Raw genomic sequence first — 16,939 nt, 5'->3', positions numbered from 1 at the left:
GATGCAATCAAGTCTCCTAGAAGGCATAGTTGGAGACAGAATGTTGAATAGTGGCTTTACAACAAATACATTCAAGCTAATTAACAACTTCAAAAAATTGGATACATCCAAGCAAATCAATATTTTAAGGAAATGACCAGGAAGTTGGAGACAAATACAAGGAGGGGAGTAGTTAGGGAAAGGATCAATCAAGTCATTGGGCTAGACCTCCTGGAAGCTTCAGTAATCCCAATACAAAATACAAATAGGAGAGTTTTCTAAAGCAAAAGGATGCTCAAGATTGGTACTTAAGATTTGACCACCAGTACTTCAGGATCTGCCATCAGCATAGGACTCCTGCCTTTTTGGGGCAGTTTGGGCAATTCCTAAGTAGACTCGCTTAAAGCTGTAAAGCTTTTGTAAGGAAATTGGGAGGGGGGAGTGTGACACTAACTTTTAGATATCAATAACTATTAATAATTTGAGAATACACTAATTTCTCACTCCACGCAGTTTGAACTGAAAAAAGGTCTTCTAATTCTAAATCCAGTACACTCTTCAAAGAATCTGATTTGATATAGTAGATTTATCCTAGGCCGAAGATTGTGACAAAGTCTAGGTTTCCATCTTAAAGTTCTTCCTGGCCTTGCATAGCGAAACCTAGGAAGACCGAATTCCCACGCTGCTTGCTTCCTAGTGGTGAATTGTATAAACTACAACTCCCAATATGCAACATTGCACCCCCATCCGTTCCCAGCCCTCGTCTAGGACGCTATGCCTATCTCCAGCCTAGCCGCACCAGAACTACAAATCCCAGAAGTCCTTGCCCGGAACCTCCGGATCTCGCGGCAGCTCGCTTCCACAGTTAGCCTATGAGGCGGGGCCGCACTGGCTCTTGGGAGTTGTAGTTCCTCGGGCAATCACCGCCCAAAGCCGGTAGTCTGATCGGTTTGGAGCTCCGGACCCGGTCAGGGTGCGTAAGCGGGGTACGTTGGGCAGCCGCAGTAATGGAGCAGCGAAGCTGAGCATCAGGTATCAGGTGTTTGAAGGCCAGGTCTAGCCTGGGGGCTGAGCGGTGACGGGGGACCCCCAGGCAACGAGCCAGACGCAAAGTCAGGCACCGGATATTATACCCATCCGAGAGAGGGGGGAGCGGGAAGTGCAGGGTGGACTAGACCAACTGCCTGGGAGGGGAGAGCCGAGACTGGTTGAATCCACAGAGGGTTGGGGCGGGGGTCGAGGGGGGAGCGTGGTCCTGAAGGAATCCTAGCCCTGGGCAAGGAGGGCATCCTGGGCAAGGAGGGCATCCTAGCTTGGGAAGGAGAGCATTCTAGATGGGGAAAAAAGGTATCTTAGCTGGGGAAGGAGGGCCTCCTAAGGGGGAAAACAGGGCATCCTAGCTAGGGAAGGAGGGCCTCCTAGATGGGGAAAGAGGTCATCTTAGCTGAGGAAAGAGAGCATAGAAGAGGAGTAGGGGGTTCTGGTCTCTAAGCATTCCCCTCTAAGGGACTGTTTTTTTTTTTTTTTATAAGATTGCTATGGACCACTTCACTATTTTGTGCTAGGATGGTTGGAAATAGGAGTAGCACAGGATCAGGGTTCAAATCACAGGTTTACCACTTAATTGCTCTGTGACCTTGGACAAGTCAGCCACCGTTTTTTAATCTCTAAAATGAAGGAGCAGGACTCCTACTTCCAAACTGATGGGACTGTGTTCCCCTTGAACTTTTTGTTAGCTTGTACCTTGGCTTCTCACAACTAAAAGTGTTGTCATTCATTTGTGTCCAACTTTTTGTCTCCATGCATCTTAACAATCCATAGAGTTTTCTTGGCAAGAATATTGGAGTGGCTTGCAATTTCCTTCTCCAGTGGATCTGTTCTTCAGGCAATTAAAATTTAAGTGACTGGTCCAGGGTCATACAGCTAGGAAATGTCTACAGTCAGATTTTAACTCAGGTCTTCCTGACTCCAGGCCCAGCCAGGCTCCAGTGAGTCATTGAGCTGCCTCTTACAACTAGAAGTAGAGACTGATAACCCAGCCAAAGAGCCACTGAATCAATAACAATATCAGAGCAAGAAGAGGTTTTAGAGTTGTTAGTGTTATAGATTTAAAGCTTTGCAGCCATCTGCTTCATCACACAAACATGCTGATTTTACAGATATGGAAACTGAGTTTGAGCCAAGGTCCTTTGACTCTAATCCCATTCCCTTATCCCTATACTATAATGCCTATCCAATACTTCCAGAACCCTCCTTCCCATTTTACATATGGGAAAACTGAGATGCACAAAAGGATGTGACAGGGACACACAGCTAATAATAGGCAAGTCATAGGACCCCAACGACTTAGAAGACTTAGAGCTGGAAAGGATCTTGGAGTCACATATTTCAGCCTTCTCATTTTACAAATAAGAAAGCAGAGACCCAGAGATAAAGTGAGACTTGCCCAGAAAGTGATTATAGAATTTTCCCAAGACATAGTACCTGTCCTTGAAGAATTTACAGGGAAAATGACTTGTCCAAGGTGATACAGATAAAGTTCCCTCCTCTAAATCTGTGAGCCTAAGTGGTAGAAGCAGGACTTGCAGATCCAGGTCTCCAGACTCCTGAAACCAGGCAGACCATATGAGGGATTAAAGCCAAATAATGAAGTGGGGGGGGGGGGGGGAGGTGGAGAAGGGTAGAATCCAGATGCTGGAAAGAGCTTCCCTTTGGTGACTGCTATGAAACAAAGGTAGCTTGCTTTGCATATGAGAGACCTGCTTTCCACTCCTTCCCCTCGCTCTCTAGAGGTAGAAGATGGCTAGTCTGGGTTTGTAAAACTCCTCATTTCCCTCTTTACATATGGATGTGCACAGTTGGCCCTAGGGAGCCATGTTGGACAAAAGGGTTAAGACTTCTCAGCTCCAGGTAGTTTCTTTATTTGGCTACTGGTACTGAGTGGTGAGAAGCTGGCTCCCTGGAGGGGAGGGGAAATGAGGGCTAGTGTGTGGCTTGATTCTCCAGATGCCTTCAGAGCTTTGTTGCTGTGAGGGTGAACTGGGTCATTGGTGCTTGTACCCAAGGCTCTTGGGGAGCCTCTGTGGGGGAAGGTTCCCTTCTTCAATCATGCCTTGCAGCTGTGGGACACTGCCTGGGCTCTTTGTATTGACCAGCCCAGTACCATAGGCAGAACTGATTGATTTAGTGCTGCCTGATGTTGAAAGGATTGAATGAGGATGTGTTAATTTTGTCTGTAATTTATCTAGATGCTCATTTATTTTTGGCTCCTCTAGGTTGGAAACAGGCCTGTTTAGCAGATGTTACACCGGGGTGTGTTGTCTTTTCAGCTATTTCAGACTAATCTCTTCTCCTTTTCAGCTTTCAGTTCCTTCTTTCTCCTTACATGTGGTGATTCCCTGTTATGTAGCCCAACTTCCTCTGTGCAGTGGATTAAGTGAATGCAATTAAGCTAGTCTTTATTAAGCATCTTTCTCTCTCTGCCAGGCATTGGCTAGAAAAAGCCCAAATGAAGCGGTATATGCTTTAACTGACCCCCGACCTTCCTTGCTTTTGGGAGACCTGAGTGAATTCGTAAATGAATGAGAAAAGATGCATTTTAACCCTTTGTGCCAGTTATAACCATAGTGTTTGTCTTCAGAGACCTTGTGTCCCAGGGGTGGTGGGATCTCTGGGGAAATCACTGAAGCCATTGGACAGTGGTTCTATTGATCGATGACCATTCCAGCCTCTGTAGGAGCTGGTGCTTGGCCTGTTTTTGGAAGACTTTCACCAGAAAGGATAAGGGAGCTCCAAACATGGCAGGCCCACAGAGATGGGAAACAGGAAATGCAATGCCATGTGACCCCCATATGGAGAACAGCTCGCAGGCCCATTTTACAGAGCTGAGAATGTCTGAAGTAGAATAATTGGCAATTGAACTGCCAAGATGAATGGGCGCCAGAGTACTCACTTTGGAAGAATTTCATTAGCTGACATTTACGTAGAGCTTTTAAAGTTTGCAAAGGATTTTACATAAATTATCTCATTGGAACCTCTCAACAATCCTTTTGGTCTTTGATTCAGCAAACATTATAAATAGAGCTTAATGCTAAAGACTAGGGAAAGGGGCATGTTTAGATCTGACTCCTTCCTTGTCTTCAGGGAGCTTACAGCCTACTGAGGGCAGGAAGGAAGACAAACAGATGATCAGAACACATAATATTTCCCTACAGAGATGCAAAACAAATTGTGAAGGGTCCAAAGGAAAGTTTGGGAAGGGCATCAGGGACTTCCTGGAGGAGGCTCCTGGGTCTGAGTGTGTTGCTTTCTTGGGGTGATGGTAAGGGGAAAGCTGTCTAGTTTGGCTAGAAATGTATATAAGGAGGGAAATAATATATGGCAGAATTCTACAAAGATGGAGAACTTTAGGCTGTGCAACCGTCTGGGGGCATTTTACTATTTCCTCCAATTGTATGAAGCAGCTACTGGATAGAGCAGTGGGCCTGGAATCAGGACGGCATGAGTTCCAATAGCGCCTCAGATACTTACTAGCTGTTTGTCCCTGCCTCAGTTTCCTCAACTGTAAAATGGGGATAATAATAGTACCTACCCCCCCTAGGGTTGATGTGAGGATAAAATGGAATTATATTTATAAAACACTTAACCTAGTGCCTGGCACAGAGTAGATGCTTAATAAATACTTATTTCCTTTCCCCTTCTATGATCTAGAGTATATATACACTAAAATATGTGACCCTATGTCATAGTCATCATTAGAGTCCCAAAAGAAATGTGTATCAGTCCTTTCAAAGTTCCTCAGACAGAGCCTAGGCGACTGGCAGATGGACAGAGTTCATGCTTATTTCTGAACCCTTTTTCCTCCAGCAGGTTGTCCTCCATTTTCAGCCCAAGCCCAATGCCCTCTCTCCTGTTAAGATGTCCTTAACCCTCACGGAAGAACAGAAGAAAAAGATAGAAGAGAATAGGCTAAAGGCTCTGGCCCGAAGAGCTGAGAAATTAGCCCAGCAAAGTAAAAGCGCAGGATCAGGAGCTCCCTCTCTCCCTCGGACAGCCTACCAGTCCAATCACAGGCATCCAGGTGGCCCGCAGGACTTGCCAGGAGAGTCTCCTAAGCTCTGCCACAATGCTAAGACCAGTCAGCAGACTCCCCGCGTCTCGCCTGCTGAAGACCCGGCACCTCGGGTTTCCGGAAGTTCTCATCCTGACGGGCAGGTGCCACCCGCAGCCAAGGGAAGGAGTCAAGAGATCACGTCAGCCAGTCCTATGGCTTTCAGTATGATCTCTCATCCTAGAGCACCGAACTCTCTCAAGCATCCCAGCCAGCAGAATTCTGGCAAGCCAGGTCAGGCTCATACATGCATCTCTCCTCAGTCCGAGCCCGCAGCCTGGACCAGCTCTGTCCATGGGCCTCTGGGGGAGCCAGGGCAGTCTCAGGATCTGCAGGCTGCTGCATCTGGACTACTGGGTCAACCTGCTAGACAGTCACTCAGTGCCGCCCCTCATCCCAAACTGCAGGATGCAGCCGGACACTCCAGTTCCATCCATAAGAACCTTTCTGACTCCGGAAATCAGCCCAAGGGGAAGAGTGGGAAGCTTCAGCAAGTTCTTCAGACCTCTCCTCGGAAGGCATTTGGCTCTCAGGAAGGGAGATGCATAAAGAAGGAGGGAGGCCGTTTCCAGGTGGAGATTGGTTATAATTCAGAGCTTCTTGCTGTGTTTAAGAGTCTGCCGAGCAGAAAGTATGGTAAATGTATTACCTGTCCTGTTTCACAGATGGGTTTCCTTTTGGTTGTCTGCCATTTTGGATACTCCTTGCATCTCTTGAGGGATAATCCTTGTAACTTCTCTGCATCCTACTGTTAACCTCCTTGGCATGAATTTCCTGGGCTATTCCCTTAATAAGCTTCCAGATTTGTTGTCTACAAAAATGGCCTTCTGGAGGTGACCCTGCCCTAGGAATTGGAATGTCTGGGTTCTAGATCCACCTTCTCCATCCAAGACAAATCTTGCCATCTTCCCAGTCCTATTTCTTCATCCTAAATATGGAATCAAGAATTGTCCCTCTATATACTTGCTGTTCACTTTCCAACAGTATTGTGTGAGTCATACTCGTGGGTAAAGCATTTTGAACTCTGGCTGAAAGGCTATTTGTAAGTACAAATGATTGTAATGATAGTAATTATCCTCATCATGGCCCCATTAAATGGTTTATGCTTCATTTCAGATCCTGCCACCAAAATGTGGGATTTCAGCCTAAAAGACTACAAGCCTCTAAGTAAGTAAACCAGCCATTGTCCTTGGTTGTCGGAGATGACACTGGTGTTGGGAGTTGTCAGATGTACCCTGGCATTGCCATTTCTGAGTGTGGTGGCTTGTGTGGCATCATCATTCATTCTTTCTCCTGAGCAGAGGCCTCAGGTGCTGTCCAGAAGCCATGATTGCTTGTTGGCCTGCCCTCCTTTGTTTGGCAACCCCATATAAAATCTTTGTGATCAGTAATGTAGGGCCCCTTGGATTCAACCTGGGTGTAGAAGGTGAGGGGTTGGTTCAGTGCAGAATAATAACAAAACAGTTAGTGTGGGTGTAATGAATAAACATGGATTCTGAGTTCTAGACCTGGCTTTGTCACTTACCAGTTATTAACCTCTCTGAGCCTCACTTTCCTTGGACTTCTTCTCTTCTAGAGGCAGTCTGGGAAAGTGGTTAGTGTGCCCTGCCTTTAAGTCAGAGGACCTGGGTTTGGATTGTCAGTTATTATATTTATTGCCTGTGTGACTGGGTAAATCACTTATTCTTTTTGAGACATCTTGATCATTAAAAGGAGGGCATTGGATTTTATTTGAACTCAAGCCTGTTGACTTAAAAAAAAACTCACCCATTGGGGGCAGCTGGGTGGCTCAGTGGATTGAGAGACAGATTTAGAGATGGGAGGTCCTGGGTTCAAATCTGACCTCAGACACTTCCCAGCTGTGTGACCCTGGGCAAGTCACTTGACCCTCATTGCCTAACCCTTACTGCTCTTTTGCCTTGGAACCAATACACAGTATTGATTCCAAGTTAGAAGGTAAGGGTTTATTAAAAACAAAAACAAAAAGCACCAATTAACACCATTTATGTTATAGTATACTTTTATTTATTTTGTTAAACATTTCCCAATTCCATTTTAATGTGGTTCAAGCCACTGGGTCCATGAGTTTGACACCTCTGGATTATATGACCTTTGGAGTTCCTTCCAACTCTGAGCCTAGGTTTCTGTCATTCTGATTGTAAAATGCTGTGGTTCTATGAATTCAATATGGCGGCACCCTGAGTATACGCTGGATACAGAACTAGTTAGCAGTGTTAAATCATCTGGATCCCATAGGATAAAGATTTGGGTGATTGGTGTAAAAAGAGCATTGTGTTTGGAATCGAAAGATCCAGGTTTAAGTACTGGTCCTGCCACTTATTTATCTGTGTGAACTCAGAAAAGCCATTCATTCTCTGTGCCTTAGTCTCCACATCTGTAAAATGAAAGGTCTCCCAAGTTCTAAAATTCTACTATTTCTATGGTAGAGTCAAGTGCAGTGGCAACTAAATGGTATTTCTCAAGACTGGTCCGTTTCTGTGCGGATCCCCTGGAGCCTTCCTTCTGTTCTCCAGCCTCACAAGCTGCAGTCCCTTAACTCCCTTTTGATCCCCCCGGACCTTACCAGTCCAGAACCATCTCGGACTGTCTCATGGCAGGAAGAGCTACTTAGTCTAGGAGTGCTAAGAGCCTCCTCCTACCATTCGAAAGCTGGCTCCAGTGATATTTCTTCTCTTGCAGTGAAAGCCCTCCAGCACCTTCACACCATCACGTTGCAGCCCTTGGAAGGACCTGACGGCACTGCCTCTGCCTTGAAGTCTTCGGAGTCAAGACCCAGCAGTGAAGTGGCTCTTGAGCACCCTTCTCCGCAGCAGCTCAGGCCCCAGAGCAAGGGCCTCGCCAGCCTCAAAGGCCGATGCGTGCTCATCTCCCGAACCCGCTTTGAGGCAGACATTGGCTTTTCGGAAGATGTGATTGCGCTATTTAAACAGATGGGTTCCAGGAACTATGGCAAGTTTGCAGCTCCAATTGGGTGGCATTGGGACCCCTCTGCTGGGTTTGGCTCCCCCCCCCCCCCCCCCCAAATGAAAGGGCCTAGAAGTGTCAGGCTGCTGTAGCCTTCTTAATCTCCTTCTTTTACTTCTGGAAGGTTTGCTGATCTCATTCCACCCAGAGAATGTACAGGGCAGTGTGGAGTATTCCTGGAACTCCCATAAAGAAAACCCTAGAACCTCTCTGAGCCACATCTCCCAAGCCTCATTGCCGAGATCTCACCTAAGTCCCCCCTAGCTTTCCACTTAATCTAGCCTCCTCTGGTCTGGTCCCAACGGAATGGGGAACAGCTGGTTACAATCCTCCTCTCATCCTTCAGAGACTTGAAGATAATTAATTTTTCCTGCAGCTTGTTCCATAGGTTAAATAATATCATTTTGTATTTGATTTCCACAGCCAGCTTTTAGTCCTGTAAGAAGAAAAACAGGACAACAGAATCCTGAGCTGCTAGACTGACATCTCAGCTTGGACCCCCTGGCTTTGAAAAATCTCTCCGCTTTTCTAGGCCTTTGTTTCCTTCCCTGTTTGTGAAAAGAGGGGTTAGCGCCCCTTCTTCAGTGAACAGATGAACCACAAAAGCAGCAAGGGTGTTGGAGACCTAACAGATCTAACCCAGTCTTTTATCATTGGTTTGAATGAATGAGTGAAGAATTCCATAGAAATAGGAAGATTGCTTGCATTTGTGAACAGCTTTCACAAAGTAGCTCAAATGAGGGTTTGAGGGCATCTCTGATAAAAAGCCTTCATTCTTTTCTGATGGCTCTGACGAGTTTATTTTTAATTCAATGGTCCCAGCTCAGTTGTGGGTTTGGTTTTATTTTTTGTTTATCATTGAAAGGTAAATATGAATCATCTTCCCATATCATTGTCTTTGTGTTTGAAATTATGCTATTTACACTGATTGCTATTTTTTGTGTGCCTTAGAATTGCTGAAAATAGACAGTGTGGCACCTTGTGCCGTTCTTTGAATATAATAGGTACTCAATAGATCTTTGGTGAAATTAACAGTCCTCCCTGTATTTCATATTTACAAAGACTATTTTTTGGACTTTGGACTTTTGCACCTAACAGTGGGCATTCATTCAATGTGCCATTCCTTTCCTTCTTGCCATTCACTGCAGCAATCCACAGCCACTGTTTTGTTTTGAGGAGGTTTTTCTTTTGATCTTCTAATGACCGACCTTTGTTTTACCGTTAAGGACCAGTCAGGTCCAGGACCAAGATCAATTAGTTGTAGCTCAGATGGCTCTGCTTGTGGAGCCTGAGATTCCTTGGGGGCCTCATGAGGTTCTTTGAGATAATCAACCCCTGGGACCTCCATCCCCCCTAACATTTGGGGACCATCGTTAGCCTTTGGGGGCATCTGGATTGGGTTGGGAGAGCTTGGAGGCAGGGAAGCCTTGACATTTGCTTCTCCTTTTTCCTTTGCAGATATGAAGACCAGAAAGTGGAATTTCCATTTGAAAGATCACAAAAGACTAAGTAAGATGCCCGTGTGGCTTACTTAACATTGCTGTGCCATAGTTGGGTTTGTTTGTTTAATTTGTCTGTCTTTACCCTCACACCGTGACTTTCTTAGCGGAGGACACTGGGTACTGAGGGTGGAGGCATGGAGTGTGGTGAAGCTGGGGCAGCTTTCTTCTTTGATCATGAATTTAAAGTGGGAAGGGACCTCAGAGGTCCTCTACTCCAAACAGACTGAGAGACATCAAGGTCATCAGGGAGAGAGTAGCCATACTGTGGACTTCATCCTAGACCTTATTTATAGTCGTGACTAGGATAGAGTATAGGCCCTGAAGTCAGGAAGACTCATCTCCCCAAGTTCAAATCCAGCTTCACACATTCACTAGCTGTGTGATGCTGGGCAAGTCACCAAACCCTGTTTGCCTCAGTTTCCTCCTTTGTAAAATGAACTGGAGAAGGGAATGGCAAACCCACTCGGGTATCTTTGGCAAGAAAACCCCTCTGGGGTCATGGAGAGTCAGACATGACTTTAATGACTGAATAACAACAAAACAAAAGGAAAGAGAGGTCTTTTCCTCTGTAGGGATCATGGGCAGTTGTAAGATTATCAAGGCAAGCTGGGCAGTCCTCTTGGCTGTCAAAGAAGTTTAAACACTTTCACTCTGTGCACCAGTGGCTGGGCTTGGGCCTATCTGCCTTATGCTGCAACAGTAAGGCTATGATGTTGGTGGGAAAGGCTTTGTGTTTGATGTTAGAGAACCCGAGTGGGTTACCAGCTCTATTCCTTTCAAGCTATGGGACCATAAGCAAGCGTCCTTCTCCCTCTGAACCTCAGTTTCCTTATCTGTAAAATGAAATTAAAAATATTTGCACCACCTCTTTGGTTTTTATAAGAAACATGTAAGTCTTCAAAGCTCAAATTTCAGTCACTATTCCTCTATGTGTGACCTTGAGCAAGTCCCTTAAGTTCCCTGGGCCTCAGTTTCTTCATTTGTCAGATGAGGGGTTTGGACTCTCTCTTAAGACCCCTTCTCGCTCTGAATCTAGTGATAATTCTATTAAACTGTTGTTATTATTATCAGTTGGCCAAGAAAGGTTGTGGCATCTCCTTCTGTGAAGGATTTTCCCAAGTGAGCTTTTGGAGACGCTCCCAGATTTTAGGTTCTTAGATTGCTTACAATATGCTGAAAAGGGAACCAGATGGATTATTTGCACCCAGGGACCCTGGCCATCTTGGTGGACATATATGGAGTCAACCAGGCCAGGGACGATAGAATATTGGTGCTCCTGATGCAAAGGGCACTAACTCCCAGGAGAGTTAGTCATTTACACTGCCCTTATTTTGGTATTTGCCCCATGTGGCTATAGGAACCAGGGCTGATTTTGTCTCTAAGAAGGGAGCTTGGTCAAACCTGTTCCTTTCCCTGAGCATCCAGTCCCAAAACTTGCCATTTCCCATTTCATCAAAAAAAGGAATCCTCTCCACCCCTAACTTAGCTCTGGGACCTTGAGCATGTTCTTGAACCCCGCTAGCCCTCCTGCTTTTCAGCTATAAAATGGGAATATTAATCCTTGTTCCAGCTACCTCTCAGTTGGGATGATACACATAAAAGTGTTTTGTAACCCAGCAAGTTCCTGAATGTGAGTCACCTTATAATTGTCACCAGTCATCACTTTAACCTTCCGCCCGTCCCTGGTACTTAAGATTCCACCCACAGCCCCAATGATGCCTGGAGGAAGTCCTTTGTTAGCATCCGGCTGGTCAGTGGGCATGACTCCCACGGGGGATCCGGAGCTTGAGAGAGAAGATGCTGAAAATGGGGCTTCTCTCAGAGCACTCTTCAGGGAGTCCTCTGAGCCTCCCCTCCTCTGCCCCATACCTCCCAGGGAGGTCAGAGAAACGCCCCTGAGACCCCTCAAAGGAACAGGATCTAAAATATTGAGGGCCCAGAAGCAGACCTGCTCTCTGTAGAACGGTCACTGCCCCGCCGCAGCTGCTGGGACGTCTGTGGAGGTCTTCGCCAAGGGCAATTGGAGTGGAAGAGGAATGGTTTCTCTTGGACTGGAAAGAGCCGAGGAGTTCTGCCCTCTTGGCCCTTTCTGCCTTTAAAGAAGGGGAAATGTTTTCTTAAAGGGATCTTGGCCATCCCCCCAGCAGACAGAAGACGACTGATCCTTCCTGAGGAGGCGGGTTAGAGGCAGAGCCCGTGCTAGACCCTCTCCCTCCCCAGGCCTGGGGGTCTCCTCTGGCACTTGTGAAAGAAGGTGGAGTGCAGGGAGGCCGGAAATGGACTTTGGCGGTGCCCAGAGAAAGTTCCAGGCGACCTCCTGGGCTCCTGCCATGTAGAAGCCTTGAGTCCTTCTGTCCTACTCCTGCACCTCCCTCTCTGGGAATCATTGTGTGCGAGGACTGCTTGGGGTACTGACTCCCTACTAGTAAGTCCTTGCACACAACAATTCATTAGAGCAGGAGGATACAATGAAAAGAATGCTGGATTCGATGGCCGAGGACCTGGGTTCCAGTTCCAACACTGGCATTGACTATCTCCATGACTTTGGGAAAGTTGTTTCACATCTTTAGGCCTCAGTTTCCTGCTCTGTACAGCAGGGAAATTCAACTGAGTATAGTGTCAAACTCAAATAGAAATGGATCCCTGTATGCTGTATTTTGGCCTAGAAAATCAGAGATTAATATTATATGTGTTGGATTTTTATTTATTTTGTTTAAAATTTCCCATTATGCTTTAATCAGACCCAGCAGTTCTGAACAAGATGTCTAAGGGTCTCTCCTCTAGATCAGAATTGGCAAAACAACATTGTTTAGAGGCCCGTTTTTGTATGGCCCATAAGCTAAAATGGCTTTTATATTTCTGGTTTTGGTTTTTATAATGCTTAGAATCAATACTTTGTATTGGCACTTAAGGCAGAAGAGCGGTAAGGGCTAGGCAATGGGGGTTTAATGGAACTCGCTAGCTGCTCCCCTTTAACATTATAAAATAAAGTTTTACTGTGTTAAAAACAAAGGTAAGAAAGGGGCAACTAGGTGGTTCAGTGAATAGAGGGAGCCAGGTCTAGAGATGGAGGGTCCTGAGTTCAATTCTGGTCTCAGATACATCCTCCCCAGGTGACCCTAGCCCCTACCACTCTTCTGCTTTGGAACCTGTACTTGTATCAATTCTAAGACAGAAGGTAAGAGTTTGTTTTTTTTATTATAAAAATTATAAATGACTCTACTTAACTTGCTGGCCATACAGAAACAAGTAGCAGACCATACTTAGCCCCCAGGCCATCATTTGCTATCTTCTGCTCTTGAGTCACAGTCCTTTGAATAATAGCAAAAAGACATTAAACTCTGCCAGCCAAGGCAGGTATATGCCAGTACATGAAAATAAAGACCCTAAAACCATGACAGGATAGGATTTCCTCCTGCTGAGGCCGATACTGATGCTCTCTACGCCAGATTGCCTTGGGAGGACGTGTGCCTCTTCTCTGACTTCTGAGGGAATCGGCCCTGGGCTACGTGTCCTGCTCTGGCATGGAGCTCTTTCACAGTAATGATCCTTGAATGATTCCCATTTGCCAGAGCGCTCACCCTCCCCATGTCCCAGCACCAGGGAAAGGACACCAGAGAGGAGTCAACAGGCTAGGAAAGAGGGTGCCTCGGGACTTGGGGAGAGGATGCCTGAAGAGAGCTGGGTGGCAGGAGTGTTCTGAAAGGTCTTCCGAAAAGGATGCCAAAAACTGATGCTTATGAAACGCTGCCTTTCAAGCTGGACAGACCATCAATCCGGCCTTTGATTTTCACCTGCTATTTGAGTGCTGGAGATCACCAGGCTTAAAATGAAAATTGTTTCTGAAGGCACATGGAGTGCCCGGTCTCTTGAAGTATATAGAAACCAGCATGCTCCGATTTAATTTGGAGGTGTAAAGTGCATTTCTACATCAAGATGGATGGACTCTTACATAAATGCCTTCAGCTTTGCCCATTTCACATCACAGTGAATTTGGTGTATGGGTTCTGCTTCCAGGAGTAACTGGAGCTTGTTGTTTCATTGAGAACAGAAATATGTGTTGATTTCTTTATAAAAGAGCTTAAGTAAGTTGGAAATGCAAACCAATTTAAGATGGCAATAGATGGTCAGCCCTCCATATTCGCTTTAATACTCAGAAAGGGGGTCTATTTGGTGTTTGATATGAAGGAATTTTTCTTTTTGTCTGACTTGTTCTAGAAGAGTGAAAGAAAAGAGGATTGTAGAGAAGAGAAGAGAAAACTAGCCTAGAGAATTCAAAACAGCAAATTTAAGATGTTACATTGTATAAGGAACATCTGATTTTTCTGCTTTGATTTAATAATGATGATGATGATAATGATAATATGTTTATATAAGAAAGCAAAGTGGTTTATATACTCTTAAGTAGTCTTGATTTGCCAGATCCTGATCTAGAGGAAGGACCCTTAGAGGTTCAAAGCTGCTGAACCTGATTAAAACATAAATGGGAAATTTTAAACAAAATTAATAAAAATACAATACAACATGGATAATGTTACTCCATGATTTCCTGGGCCAATGTGCAGCCTACAGAGCTATTTGAGTTTGACACTACTGCTTTAGTTGAATCCCCCCTATTTTACAGATGAGGAAACTGAGACCTAATGTGGAGAAATAACTTTTCCAAAGTTAGTAAATGACAGTGCTGGGATTGGAACCCAGGTCCTCAGATACCAAATCCAACATTCTTTTCATTGAATCTTCCTGTTCTAATATTTATATACTCTCATTTGATCCTGACAGAAACCCTGTGGAGTAGGTATTATATATAAATAGTATTGTATTTTGCAAATGAGGAAACTGAGTTTCAGAGAGATTAAATGGTAGTCACACAGCTTTTAAGTGGCAATGGTGGGATTTGAACCAAGCTATCTTTTGCCTCTAAGTTCAACACTTTTTCCAATACTCTGTACTTTTTAGGTAATATTATCAGTTGCAATCCAGGGAATAATCTTGACCCCTCTGTCCCACCCTGCCTTCTTTCAGGCAATATTTAGGAAATCCTGAAGATTTTTAAGAATAAATAACAGTCTAAGAGTTGTGAACAGCAATTAACCAGCTGATTAGCTGCATTCAAAGATGGAACTGATCAGTGATGATTTCTGAGACTCACACAGCTCAAGGGAGATGAGCTGGAGGTGGGAATTCAGGAGGGAAAGGTAAACACAAGGGAATCTGAAATGGCAGAGAGGAATCTTGACCCCTCTCAAGAAGCCTGAGAGTAGATGAATGTCACACAGAGGAGGCATTTAAGCTAAAAAACAAATTTGAAATTCATTCTGGAGAGGAGAGAATTTGGTTCTTTGAGGAGAAAGCAGGTACTCATACTCTGAGGAATGATAAAGAAGACCTGTTAGAGTCAGCTGGTGGCTCATTGGATGGAGGACCAGGCCCATGGATGAGAGGTCCTGCGTTCAACACTGGCCTTAGACACTTCCTAGCTTTGTGACCCTTGGCAAGTCACTTAACCGCCATTGCCTAGTCCTTATTCACTCTTCTGCCTTGGAACCAACGCATACTATTGATTCTAACATGGTAAGGGCTTAAAAAAGGAAAAAAGAAGACCTGTGATTGCTTCTTGGGAGAGATGATGGGGCTAGTGTCAGAGGAAGAAGAGGAAGGAGCCAGGGGTGATGGGCAGCTCCCTGCCAAAGGGCAGCAGGATTGCTTCGATAAGAACAATGCTGTTTTCCTGGAGCATGTATCCTAGACATGACAGAGAACTTCCCCAGGCCAGCCAGTGCTCAGACTCCCTTCTGCTGATTCATGTGCTCCCATCTGATCTTGCCAAAAGGAAGCCACACAGCAGCAGTAAAGATGACAGAATCCTCGGCAAGAAGCTCAGGACCCCAGGGCTGCTAGGTTTTCTGTGCCTGCCGCCCAACAGGGGCAAAGGATTCCCGAGGAAAGAGCAAACGTGGGGAAGGAACCATTATTTAAGAAGGTGGCATCAGAAAATAGGATCCGGATTTCTCAAATACAGCTTAAAATAGAGGAATGCCAGGCTCCTGGGAAGCAATAGGACGTCCTTGACCAAGGACTGCTAAGAATATATTTGCATGGAGGCTTCCATATCTCCTCAAAAGGGCTTCAAGCTGAAAAGCAGGGAGGAAGAAAGCGGGTGTCTGGGCAGTCCCTATGATGTAGAAAGGAGAGTAACTGATGGACACCCCCGGCCACAAGTGCCTGTCTACACATGGGAAGCAGAGGTTGCCCCAAAAGTCTTCATGTGGTTTTAAGCCACTAGGGAGTGTGACAGAGGCTGGCACTTAAGAAAAGTGCCAGGCTGGATCTTTCTCCTTGTCAGGGGAGGGGCCCCAGGAGGCCGGAATCTTAAGAAGCCAGAAGGTTCCTTCTGAAGTGCTGTTGGTCTCTGTTTTGAGAAGCTGAAGAGAGAGGTCTGGTTAAGACTTTCTCCTGAGGGTTATCCACATTTTTCCTCCCTCCTCGAGTTTGGAGGGAACTCAGGCTTTGGCAGCCTGATCCCCCTGAGAGATAGTCAGGTTGACTGACCCTTGGTTTGGCCCCTTGGCCACAGTTCAGACCCAGGGCAACAGGAACTGAGGTAAAATTTGACAGAGATCCAAAATGCCTTTTCTTAGGTTTCTTTTCAATTAGTCTCTTCAATTAGTAAGTGTTGGAGGGAAGGATTTCCAGCCACTAGCAGGAAAAACCACCCTAGGAATTAGCTATCATTATCCCCATTTTACTGTTGAGGAAAATGAGACAAATAAATTTAAGTGACTTGCCCAGGGTCACACAGCTATAGGATGTGTCTGAGGTCATATTTGAACTTGGGACTTTGTGACTCCAGGCCCAGCCCTCTGGGTACTATGACATCACTATAGAGCTTTAAACTGTGCCAACAGTTTTGGGGCATAATATATAAGTAACAAGCATGGTAGAGGGGAAAAAATACTGATCAAGTCTTGCTTTTCTCACTTCATGTGTGACCGTGGACAAGGAAGGAAGAGATACACATTTATTTAGTACCCACTGTGTGCCCAGCACTGTGCTACTAAGTGCATGTCACTTCTCCGAGCCTCAGTTTCCCCAATTATAAAATGAGGGAGTTAGACCCAATGGCCTCTGAGCCCTTTTCTAACTCTAACTTTGTGATCCTCAAGAAGATGAACCAGAGCAGGGCTTCTGAAGCTTTTTGGTATGCTGTAGATCCCTTGAAGCTCCAAGACCCCTCCTCAGAATCATGTTCTTAAAGGCATAAAGTGAAATTCCTAGAATTACAGAAGAAACTAATTCCATTGAAGCGTAGTAATCAAAGTAGGGGAAAAATAAGTTCATGACTTCCCAGGTAAGGAGCCTT

The 16,939-nt window shown here is 45.4% G+C and overlaps 1 protein-coding gene across 3 annotated transcripts in view; it reads left to right on the top strand.

Annotated features, from left to right (window-relative positions):
* Nucleotides 1-854: 854 nt before the first annotated feature.
* Nucleotides 855-16,939, top strand: part of SMARCAL1 (SWI/SNF related, matrix associated, actin dependent regulator of chromatin, subfamily a like 1) — a 75,256-nt gene continuing 59,171 nt past the window's right edge. The window contains exons 1-5 of one of the 3 annotated variants that reach the window (XM_007501766.3): nt 855-1,011; nt 4,846-5,725; nt 6,206-6,256; nt 7,790-8,059; nt 9,533-9,583. In XM_007501766.3, the coding sequence (XP_007501828.2) occupies nt 4,897-5,725; nt 6,206-6,256; nt 7,790-8,059; nt 9,533-9,583 (1,201 nt within the window). In that variant the 5' untranslated portion in view covers nt 855-1,011; nt 4,846-4,896. The remainder of the gene's footprint in view (nt 1,012-4,845; nt 5,726-6,205; nt 6,257-7,789; nt 8,060-9,532; nt 9,584-16,939) is intronic. The other 2 variants (XM_007501768.3, XM_001367852.4) reach the window with 2 other exon arrangements.

Source organism: Monodelphis domestica, chromosome 8 (genome assembly GCF_027887165.1).
Source record: "Monodelphis domestica isolate mMonDom1 chromosome 8, mMonDom1.pri, whole genome shotgun sequence".
NCBI lineage: Eukaryota > Metazoa > Chordata > Mammalia > Didelphimorphia > Didelphidae > Monodelphis > Monodelphis domestica.
Note: the sequence above shows the minus strand (reverse complement) of the source record. Positions and strands in the feature narration are given on the sequence as shown.